The sequence below is a fragment of the Neodiprion lecontei genome, chromosome 4 (assembly GCF_021901455.1).
Source record: "Neodiprion lecontei isolate iyNeoLeco1 chromosome 4, iyNeoLeco1.1, whole genome shotgun sequence".
Classification (NCBI taxonomy): Eukaryota; Metazoa; Arthropoda; class Insecta; order Hymenoptera; family Diprionidae; genus Neodiprion; species Neodiprion lecontei.
The window spans coordinates 17390453-17412164 of NC_060263.1; the positions used below are offsets into that span (position 1 = coordinate 17390453).

Genomic DNA, 21712 nt, shown 5'->3' on the forward strand with positions numbered 1-21712 from the left:
TAACGAAAGATATATTTTAAACACACGATATGCATGAGCAATAAAATAAATATAATGAAATTTGTGTTACTTTGAACTTACGTGAGATATCTATGCTGTGCAAATTTAAGATATATTAAAAATATATGCAGTGAATGCCGCTAAAATAATGAGGCGTAAGATGCAATTTATATAATTTGTTCTGCTGTTTCTTTACGTATGTCATCAAATATGTGTACCTACATGTAATCTATGACCGACGTGTGTATCGAAGCATCGTGACGGTTGTAACTTTTCACTTCGTACATTATAAACATAATAATGCAACTCAGGTATAAGTAATTTCATTGTAAGGGGCAGATTGTTACACTGATGCCGCAGGTGCTAGCGCACAGCGCATGGTGCATCGTCCTTAAACCTAACAAGACACAACTTTATTACTGAGTTCCTTGTTACCGGCATCCCGTCGTAAAAAAGAAAGCTCAACTTGCGAAAGTGCAATCGATCCAACTGTACCAAACCATCGAGCCGCTGGTTTCACTTTACTTAGAAATCCCAACATTCTCTCACTATTCCATTACCAACAATAATATTGCACATTTCTGTTCGCAAATATAGTTTTATGTCGAAATTGACGAGTCGGAAAGTACGCGCATTACATTGTCGTAAACATTTATACCTCGCACATTTTTCCATCCTATTAATTTGAAGTTTCACTGTCGAATTCAGTGCTGATTTGCACCTTGCTGCGATTACTGATCAACTAATTAGTCGTCAGACAAGTAAAAATAATTTCTAACACTATTAACGGTGTGACCCTTGCGAGGATCCTGTCGAATATTGATGTGTATGCGCTTTCCTTCGATCGAGATAATAAATATTTCAATTGTTCTGAAGATGACTTCTCCAAAAGAGCTTACACGTAAGAATAGTTGTGATTCGATTACTCCGAACTGTCTCTTTTTTTTTACTGAGGTGAATTCAGCTTGATCCGTAAAAAGCTAATTTCATTCTGGTTATATTTATCAAGTCAGTCGCAAAGCTCGAAGTTGTATGATTAGTTTTCACGTAAAACAGAACCTTGGATTGAAGTTATAAATGCATTTCTCGCTTACCGGAATATATTACGTGGGCACTGATTTTCTGTTATTCGAAAAAAAAAAAAAAAATTTCTAAACATCAGCGCCGTAAGGTTGCATAAGAAATAAATAGAACACAACTCGTGCAACTCAGCTGTACCATTTTATCAAGTTTCAAGTTCTTTATCTGTAAATTTTTTCAAGATCTCAAAGCTCGAGGTAAAACACTATATATTATCAAACTGTTCAAGCCTTCCATACGGTCTAACTACTCTTATGAATGAACAGTAGATTGCTGAACAATTGCAAATTTCGTCTTGACAACTGGAAATATTGTTTTGTAGCCTCGCATCTTTTCGAAAAATTCTTTGACAACAGATATGATTTGCAAGACTTGAGTGGCATGCAAAGGACATTGATATACCTGCTGCATAAGGAGAGATTCTTGCTTATATTGATAGGGCTCTGAATTTTAACTTTCATATACAATTCGCAAGTTTATTTGAAGGCATCTTTTTTGTGCGCCTCTCGTTTTCATCTAACCAATTATAGAAAATTTTGGAGCATTATCGGTTGACAACTTGTGACACCTTATTTCTCAAATATAAATTGCTGTGAGAAAATAATTGCTAGGCTGTAAATCATTTATTTTGATTAGAAGTTTTCGAGAGAAAAAAATTAAAATAAATAAACAGTCTAAACTCCTGTTGAAAACAATGGCGGGGAACTTTCGAATGTATACACAAAAGTGAAGACTCTATAAAGATGCTACTATTGATTTGCATATTCCTTTTTTGAAAGAAATACAATATAAAAAAATGAAAATTTTCACCCCTGATTCAATACGGGAACAAATCTTTCTTGATTCATAAGTAATTCATTGGAATAGTTAGAACATTCTGAATTAGAACTGACACATATTATTGTGCACAGGATTTTATACTGTGTCAGTTGAATTCATTTCTCAGTTCCAATTGTCAAATCAAAGAGTCAACACTTAGAACCCATTTCACTCGAGTGAGAATCACCCATCTATTCCAACTTTGTTTGTGCTTCTCAAAGTCGTTATAGATTTCAAATATCATAAGACAAACTAAAATTTGATCGACCTTGACCGACCATCTCTTGAAATTTTGGCTCCGACCTGTTTCGAGCTCGGTAAAATGAAATTAGGGAATAACAATTTCTTATTCCAAAATTACAGTACGGATGGATTTCCAAATGTGTCAAATTTTAGCGTGGAGCGAATCTTATTGTTTATAAAATACATCATCGATTTCCATTAATTCATTCTCGCGATGTCTTTGATCAATACGTTGCTTTTTAAATACCCTGAAAGACTTTGGACTGATTGATTATCGAATTTCATCGGTTCTGTACTTGCTTGATTTTTGTTAGTGCACTTCTCGAAAGTAAACGTACAAGTTAGAATGTGTGACTAAATTATTATGGACTCAACACATTTGAAGTTTCGCCCGAACAACTTTTTTTACTACTCCTTAATATGATGCATATTTTTCTACATGTGATTTTATGAATATAATAATTTTGTTTCAGGATCGATTCCACGTCAAAAAGTCTTTCTGCAGTCGACGGTACCTTTCTAGAATCAGCCGTAAGTACTAAAATTTGATTCTCCATATCTATACATACCAATATATGCAATTATAGTTCACTAGCGCTTATGTCTAATATGACACAAGCATGCAAAACACGGAGTATGGATGGTAGCTCATGTACTGAAACTGATAGCGCATCTATCTGACGATTCCTGGCACCCAAAGAGTGGGTAGCGATAGAATCCCAGGCGGTGGTAAACACGAGCAAGCTCAACCTGTTCTCACCTACGCTACACTTATGTATTCGCGACGACAGAATTTATTGTCAACTCCGGGCAAACCTATCGTGCGAAACACCCTGGCCGATGGTCCTCCAGAGAAAAAACCATCATTGAACTTGCTGCTCCTTCACCGAGCGTTCTCATGGGCTTGTATCTATGCGATCAACAAGGCACCATGGCGACATCGTGATTTTCGTAGAGATACATTAATGCGACGCATGTCTCGTAGATTTATCGAATGAAATTTCAATGGTGGAATTGCATAAATGTTCTCGATAATGAGACAATGAAAATCATATTGCATGCTATTCGTCAGCTCCTAATTATGTACATAAATTACTTACCGGGCACGTGATTAGTTGGGTTAACGATTCTCAGACTTGGCTGTGTTAACGGTCGTCAAAGTGAGAAAATTGTTGAAAGTTAAGGGGGTACAATTGAAGAGAGAGAAAACAATGAGTTCCGTGCGTACTAAAGTGTAGAACCATGGTTTATAACCATAAGAAATCAAATTTCCGATGAAGCGATCTTGGTTTTCAGAATGTCAGCTCACAACCAGTTACCGTACACTAATCCATACTAAACGATCCTTGAAAATGGAGTTGGTACGCGTACTCATATGCTATATCAGACGAGTTTCAAAATTTTAACTCACGATCACTGACGAGCACATTTTGCCATCAAAGAGTCTAGGATCAAACCGATATTATCAGGTATTTGAATCCTATATTACAGTACTTTATTACCAAGAGAGCACACTTGTCGAAACGTCGACATATGGTCGACAAATTGAGGCTAGTGTAATGTAACGAAAAATTTGAGTTGCAGTTGGCAGGAAGACGATAAAACGATGACTCTTCGCCTGAGTTGTGGTACTGACTGGTAATAAGCCAAAAGTCGAAACAATATCAATCGTACGTTGACGAATGTTCTCAAAAACATTAAGATCAAGACAACACCTATGCAACATCTAGCGGACACTTGTGAACATATGTTTGACATGCAGTCATCTATTGGTTTCAAATACCGGATCAATTGACTTCGTTTTATACTGGTAATGAGTCAAATATGAATCAACCGTCTGTAACTTGGATATGTACATTCGCAATCTTAAGATATAAGTAACGATTTTTTGATACGAAGCATTATGGAAATAGTTTCATACATGCGTTAATGGTAAAGTATGAATGCGAAAAACAGATCCAAGTTATATAAATGAATGATTCTGACAGAAGAATCAAGGTGACTTATTTTCACTTTAGTCTTGCCACTATCTGCCCTCAGTTGTAGCATTAGGACAGTTTAAAATGACTGAATTTGTGCGATCGCAAACGGCTATTCATAGCTTAGGAACAGAGGCTCAAAGAATTATTACAAATATCAGAAAAGATACTCTTGCGTAGTATGATCAAAGTTGAAATAAAAAATGAAAAAAAAAAACAAAGAATCATGAGAGCGGTTGTGGTCTGGGAAATGTTCGAGTTCTGGTGGATTCCTCCACACGTACTCTACTGTGGTGACAGCATTCCTGTACCAGAAGTGTCCATTTTGCCAATTGATGTTCTCGTGCTGGGAGCGAAAGACCGGAACAGCATGCAGCACGACTGTTCGAGTCTCATGGAGCTGATCAAGGATTCAGTTGATATAAGTTGCATCAGCGGTTACATCACCGGGTATCTACACCTTGGAGCAACACGACGAGCGACTGGCACAGGAGTCTGAGGGGTGCGCGTCAGGACACGGATTGGCCATTAGATGCACCAGAGTTCCATCAGAGTACTGTTGGAGATTCCACAACTGGCGCAGTAATGCCAAAGCTGAGAAGTATATTCCAACGCTTCCTGCATTCACTTGCAGTTCCAGCTCCGGAGCTGCAATGCCCAAGTGCATTAGACTATGAGATGGAGAAAGGTCGGCTGGAGTTGCATCGCGGTTCAATATCATGGATGCTGAAGATGGTCTTGACAAAGGTCAACTATGCCGAGGCCATGCCAAGCCGAGTTACCACGGTGGTCTACGCATGAGACTCGCTTTCCCATTTAATCGTCGGATACGAACTCTACGGGTTAAATTCCCACTCGTTATCCTACCGCTAGTCGAGAAAATCACCGGTCGATTTTATCATGGTGTCGTATTCCGACCTCCGGTTCACGTGTGACTCACGATTAGGCCGATTACCGCGAGGGGTTATTCACTCATAGATTGGGTGACGTGCGATTGGAATCGTTTCAAGCAATTTCGACTATTTTCAAGTGACTGCTTTTCAAACTGGATGCGATTTCAACAAGTGAAAGGACGTACGATTTTATTAGATTTTAAGCGATTACAACTGGTTATGAGTGATTTTAAGCGATTGTTTTGCAATTCAAGTTGTGAGTTCCACAATTGCATACACGTGCAATTTCACGCAATTACACATAATTTTGAGCAATTTTAAATGATTTTAAGTGGTTTCCAAGTGCCTGATTTTTAAAGTGGTTTGTGATTTCAACAAGTGAATACTCCCTCGGATTACCGTAATTATCAATCGCTGATATGAGTCAAAGTGAAGCTGCTAGTTGTATTACACATTGCATAAGTTCCGTTACTTGATTGTCTGGTCGCATGATGAAGAATTTCGTATTTTGTACAAATTTTATTACTTGCACATGCTCCAAAGTATCAATCAAATTATCAATCGCTGATATAGGTCAAAGTGAAGCTGCTAGTTGTATTACACATTGCATAAGTTCCGTTACTTGATTGTCTGGTCGCATGATGAAGAATTTCGTATTTTGTACAAATTTTATTACTTGCACATGCTCCAAAGTATCAATCAAATTATCAATCGCTGATATAGGTCAAAGTGAAGCTGCTAGTTGTATTACACATTGCATAAGTTCCGTTACTTGATTGTCTGGTCGCATGATGAAGAATTTCGTATTTTGTACAAATTTTATTACTTGCACATGCTCCAAAGTATATGACAAGCACAGCAAAATCTATTTTCGCACAGTTGCAGCTTACTGATTCAAAAAGTCTCCTAGGTATAGATTTCAAATTTTTTTTATGTCTACGTTAAAATTCGTTCGGTCAGAGGTTTTCAACTCATCGATATAAATGGGATGCTTGCGCTGAGATAAGTGATTTCAGAAATTCCACTTTTTTAATACATTACAAGCATTTAAAGATTTAGATAGTTGATTTCAGTCATTTTCATAGTCGAGTTAACCGTTTTTACCGGCAAGTGTTATGTAATGTAATTTATATGCACATAGGGTTAGTTACTTTCCAATTACATTCGATATGTACTTAACACGAAATCTCACTAAATTGTCCTGCTGGTACATAATTATTTTTAATCAGACACTTGTTTCAGTGTCCAGTAAGGTTCCTTAGGTTTCACCGTACAAAATGCCCCCTTTATTAAGGTGGATGAAATAAGGGAACGTCTCGAAACAATCCAATTTCAGTACGCCTCGCTTGTTTGAATTCACTCAGAGCAAAAATGTTTCGAGTTTGTCTGAAAAAAAAAGATTTGACTCGAGTATGAACCTATTAGGTAATTGACTTGGCGTTAACGATAAACTTTTATCTGTTTCAATTACAGTTTGTTCTGAATGAAAAAATTTTCTTACATAAGTTCGTACTCAAACAGACCTTTATCTCAATGCGTTGCGTGCGATACAAAATATTTTATAATACCTTGCGGGTCATATTCATAAAACTGTCATTGGTGATTCAAAATTTTTTTTTAAATCGGAACAATTCTAAAATTGCTATTAGAATAAAATGATAAATTCTTTTCCGCTAGATTAAAAGATATTTTTATTGGCATGAAGAAGATCACGAAGGATAACAATACATGCGTGAGGAAAATTTCCTGGCAAATTGAAATTTATTTATACTTATCTCAAAAGTGCAGATATTGATCAACCATTCATTTGTTTATTTATTTAACGTAAAATGTCAACTCTACCCAACACCTATCAATTTCTTCGAAAGTTGATTCCACGTGGATTGCCTTACGCTTAATGTGAAGAAAATGCCTTTAAAACAAAACGTGCATAATTGAATGACAGCTATACTGTAGAAAGAAAATAGCCATTTTACAGAAAATATACGTCGTATAATAAAGAAGACAGACATTACGTACACGGGCAGCCAAAAGAATTGTCGTCAGAAATGGAAGTCGACAAAAGTAAAACAAACGACAAAGTCAATATACGAACTGACTAAATATTGCATTATTGAATAAGGAAAAAGAATACAGATATAAAAGTACAAAATTATTAAAACTAGAAAAAAACTAATATGATGCACGGAGGAAAAAATAGTGCAGCAAATGGGAAAAAAAAGATGGAACTGCTCATTAAAAGTTCAATATTTCGAGTCCGAAAAACACCCTCAAAAGTTCCAGCAGAATCTGTGATCCGGAAGTCTGATATTCTCCTTGTTAGTTAAAAATTACTTTCATGTCCAATATAATTAACTTTCTCAAGTACGGATCAAAAGATGCACTTTTGATGCCGACGCTTCTGTAACTTGACCACAGCAAGAATCACAGGTGCTGGAGACACGTACGTATAAATTCAATTATAAACTTGTAAGTTTTTGCCGACTCTTCTTACCGGCGGTATGTTGTCATCGTCGAACAAGGTGTTGGGAGAAAGAAGTGCTCTAAGATAGGTAGCTGTTGGCGGTCATCCGAGTGATCGCAAGTCGTGACCAGAACTACTAATGCACTGGCTTGTATCGCAAAAAGCTCGTAGCTGTTAAACCGGGTCCAGTTCTCGTTCTCGCCAAGGACATTGAAAGGTGGTTGAATCCTGAAAGATTTTCTAAGTACCGGAGTGCATGCTGCTTTACCGGGACCTCAAGCGATTCGGCGTTGGATCGAGAGGTCTCCCCAAAAAAGCATGGTGTGATATAGATATCAAAACATCATACGTGTTTCCGCGAGTTTAGAGACTTTAACACACTCGCTACGTCCCATCAACGTTCGTTACGAAAAGTGTGTCGGATATTGTATCGTTTGACTTCACTGGTCAAGAAAATTTTGTAACAATGAAGGTTGTTGCTAATTTTGAAATTCCTATCTACCCTCATTATAAAAGCGTATTTATTTTGATTCGATCAAGTCTGGTTTTTGTGTTCAGCTACTAGCAGTAAAATTGAATGCTTATCGTTTTGTCTCATATTTTTTGATTCAGGGTGTTTTCTTATTTATTGTAACTAATTAACTGGTATTTACAGTGAATACCAAAAAACCCTGAATCAAAAAAAAAAAAAAAATACGTCAAAACGATGAGCATTCAATTTTACTGGTAGTAGCTGTAACACAAAAACTAGATCTGATCGAATTGAAATAAATATGGTTTCATAATGAGAGTAGATAGGTATTTCAAAATGAGTAAGTACCTTCCTTGTTACGAAATTACGTTGACCAGTGTACTGCAACACAGTATGTAATCTCATTTTTGTTTATAAAAACTGTATTTTTGGGTAAACCAAAAAAATTATATTACAATGAAATCATTCGTGTCTAAGATATTCTAATTTCAATTATATTATACTAAATCGTGTTCCTAACATAATCAGTTGAAAGTTTTCATGTTACACGTGAAAAGTGAATTTTTGTTAACCAGTGTTTTCGATTTTATTTCGTGCACCCTGCTACTGAATTTCAATTTACTTCCTTTTTCTTGAATAAATAAATTTGACTACACGTAAATTGATACCGCTCTTTTGAAGATGTGAGCTGCACTAACGGTTATTCTCGATTATCTGAAGAGGTCGATCACCACTATCATGAGAGTGGATCGGAGTAAGCGAGAAAAATCAATGATCGATCCTCTTTGAGTCTACAATTAGAGTCTTTACAAAATCAGTTTAATTTGCCTAAGGATAACGTGATTTCGGTGTCTTGAACAAATCCTCGTGTCTCCTGGGTAACATGGAGCGTTGATGCGGTCCAAAGTGCGTGACCATGATTTTGACGAAGTAAAACGTCATTTCAAAATTCACTGTAGTATTATTTCTATTCGATATATATGTCAATAAGTGGTAACTCGATTTTTACTACGCAAAGTTTACGGTCAAACCGAACTCTTACAACATGACGTATAATATAACAAGTGTCATAAAATCAGTTCGAAAATTTCGAAAATTCCAGTGAACTTGCAACGAAAATATGAAAATTTGGAACTATTGAGTGTATTTGTTTGCAAAAGGTGCTTCTTCAACTACGGCACAATGAGTTTTGAGTAGGATTTACTCGCAAGCAAACTGCCTAAAATTCATAAAAGCTTACCATCGACTTGTTCTTATTAAAATTAATCCACAAGAGTTTTTGGAGAATTATGAGAATCCATTCACACCGGCATGGCGGCACAGTAAAAAGATTTATAAAATTCACCAAATACGACAAAAAAGAAAAACGTTCTTCGATTGAGAAAAATGTAATTTTGTTGAAATAGAAAAATGATCCAAATAGTAATTCGGTTTATCGAATGAAATCACAGTTATTCTCATCGACAAAATATTAATTTCGCCACGTTTGATCGCCATGTTTAGTAAATTTGAGGAAATTTTTATGCCTGTATCGAAACCTCAATATCTACTTTTGAGAAATTCAAGTATAACGGAATCTGTTGAGGCGCTGATCAGAGAGTGACAGAGATCGTGAGAATTTACCACAACTAGTTCCACCACAGTTGCAACACTCTCCGGACTATCTTCAACAAATTTCCACACATGTCGAGGTATGCCAGTGCAGGCTTTCAGACTCTTGTGCTTTCGCAATCGTGGAGTTCGGCAATCCGGGTGGCGGCAGGCCTGCGAGGCTAGCAGATAATTCCAGTCGAAGGGCTCTTAGAGGAGTCCTGCACGCGAGAACGAACTCCTGGTGGCCGCTTTTCAGCGTTATCTCGGTCCGGCGACGTCACCCAGACTTCTGCTCGCAATGAATTCCGCACACGCAGGCCTTTTACCGCGAGTCCCCGCGTCTTCGGGTGATATATATCGAACCTTGGCGACAATCATCAGTTCACGTGTTAGCCAAGCCAATTACAAGGATTATGGGTATACGCAGACCCGACCGCGTACGATACTATCCACTTTTCGATACCGCCGCGCTGGCGCATTTATCTCGAACGATACTTACACCGGTCTTTCGTTCATTAGTACTATCCGAGTTTCACACCGAAAATAAAGGCTCGACGTCGCTCCGACCCCCTGACACGCCAAGGCAAATGTTTCGTAAATTTTCGAGCCACAGCTTTTTTGCTTCAAATTTTCGTTTATAACGTGTAGAAGGAACTCTTTGACGACTGTTTAAATTTTCTACGGCACCCGCATGTAATACGCCGTGTGTTACGGATGATAATTTATCGCTTTTATTATAATAATAGTCTGCGCCGAGGATGTATTTTCGAGTCCCAGTGGACGCCTTGAGCGGCCTTTCATCTCGCACTCCATCTGACTTGGAGGTATTTGATATTGACTTCTCAAGGCAGCGCTTTGAACTCTAGGCGCACCAGAACTCGTTGCCCCCGCTACCGCGGACCGACCCGAGTATCCCCCGGCCCTTAGTATGTTTAATTAAAAAGCTCAGACCTGGTTCAGGACCCGAACCCGAGGCGGACTCGACGTCGGCGTCGACGTCAACGAGAGGCAGGTATTGGTCAGAGGAGAAACTCAAGATTAGCGATGCTCCCGTAGGTACGGTACGCGTTTGAACGGTGTTCGTGTGCGTGAACGCGTTATTTCTGCATTTACACCGGTGAAGTCAAGTATAAATAACACCTCGTGGCTGGCATGTGAGTTAATTGTTGCGATTCGATATGCTTGACGGTTTCAGAGCTTCTTTGACTGAGAACAGAGCCTTGGATAGTGCGATTGTGATCCCCCTTTGATCGTTATGGTAAATGGAAATAGTTTTTTGAGTATATATAAGCATAGTTCAGGCTTCTACTTTTCGTTAATGATTTTTTGCGGACAAAGACGGGAGATCGTCGACAGCAAAGTAATGATAATAATATCAACGATAATAATCACACCAATCCCGCGATAACTTTTCAGTCAGTGACCATTGTTACGCGTGCTACATACCATATGTTTTTTTAATTGTGTATGATAGCCGGTTCATGAATTTTCCAATATTTATTCAATTCGGAGGGGTGAGAATTTTGAACTCCTTGATTTGCAACATGTAACGTTGTACGCTACAGTACGCCTAGGTGGGATATAAAATTTGCAATTCGTTTATTCAGTCGAACAATACCATGAATTTTGCGATAAAACGGAATAACTGCAAATTGAAATCGAAGAAGGATATATTTTCGACATTGAAATACGAAATGTTAAATCGACGAATTATTAAGGGGGCCACCCGTTTTAATTTTAAGAGAACCCAGCAATTTTAAATTTACACAACTCCGCAAAAAGTTGAGACCAGAAACTTTTTAAAAACCATTTTGTAGCTTGAAACGTCAAATTGAATATGGGTTTCACAAGTCTTGTGCACATCAGTTTTTCTTCAAGCAACACACTACTTTGAAGTAATATGTTTCAAATTTGCAAATTTGAGTTCAAAGGTCTGCACGGAACATGATAATTTTTTTTATCGATTTCGGAAACAGCTGTTCTAAAGTGAAACGTATCCCGTTCGAAACACTTTCTTCAAACCTGCTGTACAATTTTTTTTCTAACTTATTAATCGTTTAATGAGAAAGTGCTCTAAAAACCGTGAGTTATCATCTTTTCAATCAAATATGCAAACATCGAATCCAATCACTTTCGCAAGTAGGTCTGCTGCAAAGAGTACTCTCGAAATTTGAAATTAGTAACATCTTAAAAATTAGAGTGTTCTCTTCAAAATCCTATCTTCCAATTGGTTCCAAGATGTTTTATTTTTAGCCATAAATCTACTTTCAACAAGAAACACACGATTGTAATATTACCACGTGAACTTGCACAATCTATAATTCACATTCTGTGTATTATTGCGATCTCTGGCACAAGCATGGCTTAGAAAATTACACCTAGAGGTGAAAATATGCATCAGAGTGAGTAGGTCACGGAGTACATAAACGAATGTAAACAATTTTTATGAAAATACATTTTGTGTCTGTAATTTTAAAATATAAAATGAAACTTTCATTACAAGAAACATCTGAAATATCAATGTTTCGACACAAACAAGCATATAGTCCAAGTCAGCTGTTAGTGATACGACCTACTCGCTGAGATGTTGAATTTCGCCACCAGATAGCGTATTCGAAGGCCAGAGTTCCCAATACAAAATTATCCATTATCTCCCTCTTCGATCAATCTCATTCGTAAACACCGCATTGTGGTGCTCTTACTCGCTCGATCTTCGAACTTCTATCGTGCTCGAATACACCTGTTTGTTTTTGCGGTGTGTTCCCTTTTCTGTAAACACCGAGGATTAGCAGTCTCGCGAGTGCTGCGAAATTGTCATTCAGAACAAGTTCAGGCCTGAGCAGTGAGTGGTGATTTTTCGTTGTTCGGCGGTTTTCGGTAACTAATTATTTACTCTGATTTTCCCTTTCAACGTGGTTTGCATTCGGTCCAACATCGTTTCGCGTAACTGTGTGTGATTCAAATAAATTGTGAAATTCTTGTGCAACAAAGTTTCGTGTTTCCTCGCAGATGAAGGCCGTGAAATGGTGACAGGAAAAGAGAGGCGATTTGTTACAGGTATGATCATTATTTTCAAATAGTAATTAATCAAAATCACTAAAATTAAGTCGTACCGTCTCGCGTAAGCGAATCTATTTTCAGAGGATGGTAAAACAAACTGTTACAGTAGCTCGTTGTGTTTATTGGACAGCTGATAGTTCTCCATACGTAAGAATAGATTCTTTGTTACATTATTCTTCCCAACGTCACTCCGTCGAGAAAAATTATTGTTTTCAAATTTGTCAAAGAATTTCTCGAAATCCCTGAAGGCACCACAATAAAATGAATCAGTATAGAAGTATGAAAATATAACACAAGCCGTACATATTTCTACGAGTACTAACTTATTCTACTACGAAATCGGTGAATGTGACTTTACAAATTGTCGGTATTTTTCGAAAACAACCCATACAACGTGTAGGTATTTGTCTCATCAATGTTTATCTAAAAAAATCGATCATCGTCGTAAACCCTCGTTCATCCGAGGTATCGAGTTTACTTTTGCGCCGTTTACCGTAGAACGTGCTTCTTTTTGTTTTCGCAGTAATGATAATGATAACAATAATAATCAGGTAACCACGAGAGAATTCATTTATACCCATTCGGCTTCTGCCAGGTTCTATTCTTTATTTATGGACAAGCTCATTATTCCTGTGCACGTAAGCATATGAAAAATCCTCCTCCCTTCCCCCTTCCCCAACCTTCCATTTTCCATCCTGTTCAAACCCTCCTTCCTCCCAACGACCACAACCCGCCAACCGGTCAACGCGTCTCGCCTTTTAAATTAGCAAGCTTTGGGTACTCTGGGAGTTTTGGGCAGACGCGAATTCACTGCCTTTCGCGAAGTTTTAAAAATGTTTTCGTTATTCCTTTTTTAAAATCTTGTTTCACTTTTTTTTTTTTCTTTATTTATTATTTTTTTTTTTGTTTTTTATTCCTCTTCTTTTCTTTTACATGCTCCTTCCGTTTTAACTGCTGGGTATTCATAAAGGGACGAAGCTTAGCCCTGGCAAATATACCTGCCAGAGCGCGACTCGACTCACATCCGTGTGTTCGTCTGCTCTCATTATTAATATATTCACCCCGTAACGAAGTAGCTCGCTCCTCTTCAGCGTTAAATGAAAAGGTCAAGTTGAACCAGCGGAAGAAAGCGCATAGATGCGATTGTCATAGCCACTGTGTCAATTTTTTCTTCTATGTATCACAAGAGTTTCGCGAACACAACCTCGAACGTTTTTACTGTTTATGCTTGTGGCGACTAACTCTGTCACGTAATTAACCCCGAGTTTTTGAATTTGTCGATTAAACCGAACGTGTACCGACTTATCGTCAATCATTTTGTGAAAGAGATACGAGTTGCCTGTACAGTCATTAAACTATAGACTACAGACTATAATCTGTACTTGGATAGTTGATAAGTCAAGCAGTTTCCGAGAGAAAAAATTTTCCGATTTTTTTACCTCTTATTCAAATGGAAAATGGAAAAAATGAAATAGGTACCTCTAAATATCAATATTGAAAGCTCATATTTGTTCTACTTAAAATTTTGATGCGCGTTTAAAAAAAAAAACAAATTTTTATTTGCATTTGCACACCTTATTTTACGCATATATATAGACTGCAAATGCACGCTGATTACGTCAGACAAATTCTGTACCGGATTTCCTAAATTGATGAATCAATAGCTGTATATGATCCGGTACAGAAATTAGACTGTTGCCTCCGTCCTTGAATCGTACTTTTCAACAATGCGATCGAAATCTCGATCTGCGTTGTTAAAAAGTACGATCCAACGACAGAGGCAACAGTCTCATTTCGCAGATGAAGAAAAGTTGATACTATCAAAGAACCGGAAACGTGGATCGTTGAAGCGCCTTTCCCTTGAATCAAGACTGTTCATAATCCGTGTAAACAAAGTGAGCTAACAGCCGCGAGGGTGAGGGCGACAGGTTTAAACAAGATTACGAAACGATTGAAAAAATTTTCATCCACCAGCCCCTATCGAGCACAGCTGAAGCGCGTGGCCAGATGGAGGGACGGGGACGAGGACCTCGACGGGTGCGGATGGGAGGGAAGGTAACAGATCGGAGATTAGCCCCAGGTCGCTTCTTTGTGCCGCAATGAAAACAACCGTCTCAAAGAACCGGGATGAACACAATTCTAATTACCCGCCTCAAATATCATTTCTCTGCGGCCTTCGCCGGTATTCTTAATGAAATGTCTCTTATCAACTCCAGGCGCCGGTTCGTGGTCTGGAAAAGGGAATACGGGAAAGGGAAAGTTCCGGAAAGGTAACCATTGCCCGCTCATAAGTACCGACAGTGTGTGTGTGATCAAGCACAGCACGAAGCTCAAGTCTAAATGCAACTTGTACGCGGTAGGAAAAATAAGGAGTATGATTCATCGTGCGATAACTTGTTCAACGAAACATGCGGCGCTCTTTTGATTTCTTGTTAATAACTCTGTAGTAGCGTTCGTTCATTTATATAACCATCCCGTTCAGAGTTGGTTCCATAGATCTCCGTCCCAGGAAACACACTTGACTCTTTTGCATGACTGTGACGTCACATTGTGAATTATTTTTATATAAAATTGACATCATGGGGTGCCTTCTATACATATAGCATTCCACAAGTTCGATGCTACTGCAAAGTAACACAGATATCGTACTATTATACAGCGAGGGAAGCTTAATTGGGAAATGTAATGAACGTCACTGAGTGTTAACCTGGCACTTTTCGCAGAATTAATATTGATGTCATGTATCGCAGATGTCACATTGTTATATCACTAAAACTGCACGATTTTTTACAATTTGAACAATTTCTCTGCGATGTTCATGAACAGCGGTGATTACCCTTCTGACGGATAAAGAAGTGATTGCAAATTTTTTTGCAAAACAATGTGAAACAGTAAGGAATCTGACAGGCGCTGGGTGTGGATGCATTTGAAAGAATAAGCCTGTAAGAAAATTTTCGACCGTTAGAAGTGTACTTTTTATAAAAGGAATTAAGAATTCCATTTTACCTCCAATAACATGCCGACGATTTTTTTCAAAAAATTAGTAATAATTCTGTGCCTGAAGATGCGAATTTTGAGACCTTCTTGGAAATGGTGATTCTAATCTCAATAATTAATTTTTTGTTTCTATCAATAGAAAATTATTAGCCAATAATTGTCAAGGCTTCAAAAAATATCAACCGCAGTATCGCGTGATTTGCTTATCTTTCCTCGTCTGCACACCACATACGGCACATATGTAACACAAAAACGATGCAATACAAAATCATCACTCATGTCGTTGTTATTTTCATCACCGTTGCGATTATCATCAGAATTTGAGTACGGGGGATAGCGGCATAGCAGTTATGGACTAGCCAAGTATCTAAATTTGAATATAACAACGTTATAGCCAGAATCGAACCTACACTCGCGGCAAAGTGCGCATAAAATGGTCACCGATACATATCTATGCAGCAGGGAACCGTTTCCGTGAACCGATGTATTCGAGCTCTCGGAGACACGTTTACTCTACGAACTGTAATAATTTACATATGCGCATACATGTCGTATTATCCGCTTGATCTCACCATGACAAAATTCTTTCGAAGAAGTACAAGCATTTGTTTTTATTTGTCAAAGAATTTCTCGCCTATTTGGCCCGTCCCTCTTCTCCCCGCTCTCCTCCCTAAGCCAGCAATTTCTCGTTTGCTCCAAGGACTATCATCCTGTTCGTACGGGATGTCTAGTGGTTTCGATTGAAAATTCTGAACTCAGAATACGCCGCTCAAGCTCGTGCTCTTTCCGTACGATATACCAGCGCGTGCAGTTCAACGAGTTGCATTAAATGCAAACGTGCAAGCGGTCGGATGCGAATGGCGAATGATCGTGGCGGTCGTTTGGCTTTTCGATGGAACATGAAGGCACGCATTTGTGCAAAGCAACTACGGTATGCCGATGTCTGATGTCTTCCACAAAGAGACTGGATACCTCGCCTCGACCGTACCTAATACATACCTGCTACTGTATTACCCAGGGCTAAAAAACAACGCAAGCGGCGTAACTGCATCGTATCTCGATCGTTATTCCAATTAATTTTTTCGTTTGACGGCGATCTTATTCTGCCAGGTCAAACGTTGAGTCGGTTGCGCGTATTGTAGATATGGAAGTTCGTTTGACCGCACAGTCGCTCGCGAAGGCAAATGCGGGGCTGATTTGCGCGATCTATCGTTTACCGCGTGGAATAGTTGAAATTTTGGTGAGTTGGTGCGCTTTCGGCATTCGGTGTCCGGTCAAAGCAGCCGCAAAAACTAAAATATCTGTGGGGAAAATTACTGCTGGAACCGCGGTAAGTACAAACATTGTGTCAAATAGTTTCCTCATTTTGTTCAAGCGCGGTTTTGCACGAAGTAGAGTATAAGAAAAGAAAAAAGTGGTATCAAAGCGAACTTCGTAGACCGTAATCGGTCGAAATATGTCATACAGTTGGAAACTATGCGTACGTGACGGGACAAGGGAAGAAAGAATGAGCCAAGCTCCACAGGTACTATAATATGTGCCACATGCCGCCTTGAGAGCCATGGAAAAAGAAGGTCTGGAGAACAAACACATGACTCTCACACGGGTGAAACGTGATCGCTCTTTGTCACTCGGACGTGTCGCAGGCAACAGTCACACCGAACTAATCGATCCTTTTCTTCGCCGGTCTGGTAATAAGAAGAGCCCGTCTCTCCGTGGTACAAAAAATAATGTATTGCCTCGGGCGTGGAACTTTCGCGTGATTTGGTATGATAGCTGCTTTCAAGGGCGAACATGTACGATAATGTACATGTAATGAAAAATTTACTCATGTAATGTTTGCACGAACTGAGATTCTTTTGGAAATTTATTTCAGATTTTTCTCTCAAATCGTTTTTTGCATTTATAAAATTTTAAAGATGAAAACAGCATGACATTTTTGACGATCGTAGACGATCGTTCGAGGCCAAATCCGGAAGTGAAGACCATTTTTTTTTTTTTTTTTAACACTCGTTTGACTAACATAAAAGAAAATAAAAATTCCCAAATTTTTCCTGATTCGGTATTTCTAATAGAAATTATACATGTAACCGATCATTTTAAGCCAAATCCGGCAGTGAAAACTATTTTTCTAATATTTATCTGACCGATATCAAAAAACTAAAAATTCCCAAATTTGCTTAATTTAGTATTTTGATTGGTTCATTTCATTAATTTTTTTACACGTATAATGCAAAATTCGCTCGGTGCATAAAAATGAATAATTATGTTACAAAACTAGCGTAAAGGTTGTACTCGGATCCTTGAAAAACTGTCCCACCGCTGTCACACGACGTGCAGCGTATCGTAAAACGCCTTCACGATTCGATGGTAAAAGCATTTACCCATGTTCGGATTCACCCCAATGACATTCCCCGTCTCGTTGAGGATTATAAATTATTTAATCAAGGCTGAGGCGGCTCCCGCAGAAGTAGGCAAAAAGAAAATATTTTCCCCACCATAACAGGAGGCGTGATGGCGTAGTACAGAGGGTAATAGCTATCGAGAGGGAGAGAGATGGAGGGTAAGGGGAGAGAGTGGCCCCTGGCAGTAATAAGACGGCGGCATAGTTTTAACTTCTCTTTTATGTTGGCATTTTCCGCGGTGCTGCTTTGTGCGAATGAAAGCTCAAATTGCCGGAGCGCCTTCGGGGAGACATTGAGACACGATGAAGACGCCTCGACTCACCCCCCCGCCTATCGTACCAGCCCCACATTTTCTTTGACCCTCTGATCTCTTCAGCCGTCTTAAGTTTTGCGTTCCGCTGCGTGAGTATTGATTCGTGCATACCAAGTGGAGAAAACTAAACGGGTGTAGCAGTTGTGTTTACAATTCTGCATACACTTTTGCCAATATCCACACACGCTCAATAATAATTGATCGTAGATTACTTTTACGTTATGTGCGCGCGTGTCTGGCCAATCGTATTAAAGTGAAATTCGATTCAGCTACGTCTGACTACATGGCCACAAATATGTCAAATTTGGAAACAAAATTCACGTGTAAACGACTATTTACTTATTTAGTTATTTGTTTACCTATTAGCTTAAACATGGGCATAGTTCCATTACAGGTAGAATAGGAATATCCACCAAACAGGCTTCGTATGTTACAGAAGTCTGAAGCCAATACTAAAACTTAGAATAAGGCTTTTTAAAATGTTAGAGAAACACGTGAAATATTAAAAATCACTTCGATTTTCAGGTGATTTCTAATTATTTCGATTCTTTGTATCCCGTTTGATTAAACGAAAATTTTGTATCAGAATAAATTGCAATTTTTTACCTGATTTTAAGACCTATCAGAATATTGATAGATGAGCTGCACTGCAATCAGTTTCTACTGTTCCATTCGTCAAAAAATGTCTGTAACTTACTTACAATATGTTTGAATTTTTGTGAACAATCTTGAATGCGTTTAGTTCTGAGAACACACAGGTAAAGTAATGCCACACGTAATATACACACAAAATCATTGAATTCGAATCGGATCAATGAAAAAAAATTCATCCTACGGGTAAACTTCATAGGCTTAGACAATTACTGAAAAAAATTTTACATCGTAAGATTCATGCCAAGCAACTTCACGAATTGTACAGGCATAGAGATCTATTCCACTTTGTTATCCATGTAAGGATTCAAGTTTGTTGTACAAGTCGAGTTCAAAATACCTACAACTTCCAAGTCATGTAGATCCCTATGCGTATACAATTCGTTGAGTTTTTTTTTTAAATAAACCTTACGCTGCAATATTTTTTTCGTAAATATTTCCACACGTATCAACATACGTAACGCATTCTTTAAAATGTCAACTGCCATTAGACCAATTATGAAGTCGAAATATCGATGAAAAAGTTTAACTTAGAATTGGCAGAAAGTCGGCAAGGTACCTGTTCACCTGAGATGTGACGACGATTGTCAATAAGCCAAAAGACGAAGCGGTGCTAATCATATGTCAACGAAAGTGTTCAAAAATGTGAAGATGTAGACAACGCCGTAACAAAAATTAAATATACTCGTATGTTTCACTCGGGGGATCATGGTCTCAACATCGTTTGAAATAGTTTCATCATCTCCAAAATTACAGTGAAACCGATAATATTAAAATAAAATTCTGCACGAGTAATCATTGGTAGTCCAGAGAAATCATTTAGGATTACGGGAATCTCTTTTTAATCTCAAGAAATCATACGAAATCTTAGAAATCGTAAAAAATCACCTAATCATAGTTAAATTATTTGCCAAGTAATCTCTCGTGAACCACTTTATAAAATGTAAGTAAACATTAAATATGTAATCATGGTGTCAATTTTTGCTCCAGTGAAACATCCCATGGCGTATAGATCTGGCCATAGCGAACGTAGTAAAAACAAAGAAAAAAAATAAATAAATAATGGGGAAATTTTTGAAATTTTAAAAGTTCGCTCGACGTGATTTCGATGACACAATCAATCAATTTACAGTCCATTTTCATACTGTTGTGAACATTCTTGAACAAATGGTCGACATGTAATCAACTAGTGGTTTCAAGTGCGCCCTCTTTATCAGTCTTCGATCAGTTGACTTCATTTTCTGCCGGAAATGACTCAAATATCACTCAACCGCGTGTTACCTGGGAAGTAACCTTGATTTACGCGGTGTCAGTGTCACCTTCGGTTCTTTTTGCAAATCAAAGTTTCCACGCAGGTGTCGGAAAAAATGCGTGTGACATTTGCGGAAGGATGATTTGAGATACTACCTATTTTCCGCGCTTGTTAAACAATACACACTATTTTTTTGATGTATGTACATCAATCGAGTTCATGGACCAGATCAAAAAACGCAGGAAAAAGTAAAAGCAACCCTGTGGCGGCGATGGTGGGGAAAAGCAGAGCGTACGATATCAGATTAAACGGTTGATCAAGGGTACAGTCCACCTTACGCAGTGTAACGCATTCGAAAATTGTCGTTCCAACGTGATACGGAATGAACTGCGCGCGAGAACGGGCATAATAGAAAGACAGATGAGACACCAAGAGAATAAGATGGAGCAAGCGAAGAGAAGATGAGTCGGTGTGCAGTGTGTACAGTGCGGTTTTAGATGCATTATCGAATGTTTTATTCATAAGCGTGGAACAAAGCCCGGTGTTTATTCTGAGGACATCCCGCCTCTGGAGAGCGTAGCGGTAGCAAAGCATACGAAACCCAACAGCTAGCGCAGCCGTTTGTTCACGTGTATAGATGGCAAGTGGATGATTTCCCTGACTCCGTGTTGGTGCTAAACAGCGGGATATGTTTTAAACGCGGATCTCGCTAAGAACCGGGTCAACCACTTGTGGGTCGTTGAAATTGGCCTAATGAAAATGTTTCATCACTTCTAGAGGAGCGTTGGGGAATCTTCATAAGGTAGATAGACTGACACGTATGCGGTAGCTGTGCGATGGCAGTATCTTTGTCACTTTGTGACTCGCGATCTAGAGACGAACTCGGCTTGGCAACACTTCAATAAAATTAGAAAGCTCCCAAACGATGGCCGGTTCGTTACGTCATCTTTCACTGAAATGACTTTGAAATCATACATTCGATACCCTAATCACGACGCGGCTGTCATTGCTCGTAATATTTCAGTTATTCGAATGAGAATTGACTCGATAATCCACAATATATGTATTATTTTTTCATACCCAGCTAGAACTGCTTCGTAAAAATGGTGGTTTGAGACGAAGGAGCGTATCGTGCAAATTGTCAAAGCGATCTAGAATATATTTAGAAAAAAAGTGGTCAAATAAGCAGGTCAAGTAAAATATTGGGGTTATGGAATGACCGAGGAGTCAACTTTGATTAAACAGTACATGCACTTTAAAAATTTGGCCGGCCTAATACGAGTAATTAGAAAAAAAAATAAAATAAGAATATACTTGCCGTAGTGTGTTCCTGCACCGTGGTTAAATGCTCCACATACAAACCAAGAGTTTCCTCTGAGTTCGGACACCCTACATCCTGCGGCAAGCCCACACCGACATACGTGGTGTTCGTGCAGCTCGGTTTTGGGAGGGAGACGTTGCAGTATGAGCGCCAGTAGTAGCTCAGGTATG

General features: G+C 38.6%; 1 protein-coding gene across 1 annotated transcript in view; it reads left to right on the plus strand.

The window, feature by feature from the left end:
- LOC124294087 overlaps nt 1-21712 on the plus strand; it is a 193305-nt gene that overhangs the window by 133807 nt on the left and 37786 nt on the right. The window contains exon 3 of the mRNA XM_046737946.1: nt 2616-2673. Coding sequence (XP_046593902.1) covers nt 2616-2673 — 58 coding nt within the window. The remainder of the gene's footprint in view (nt 1-2615; nt 2674-21712) is intronic.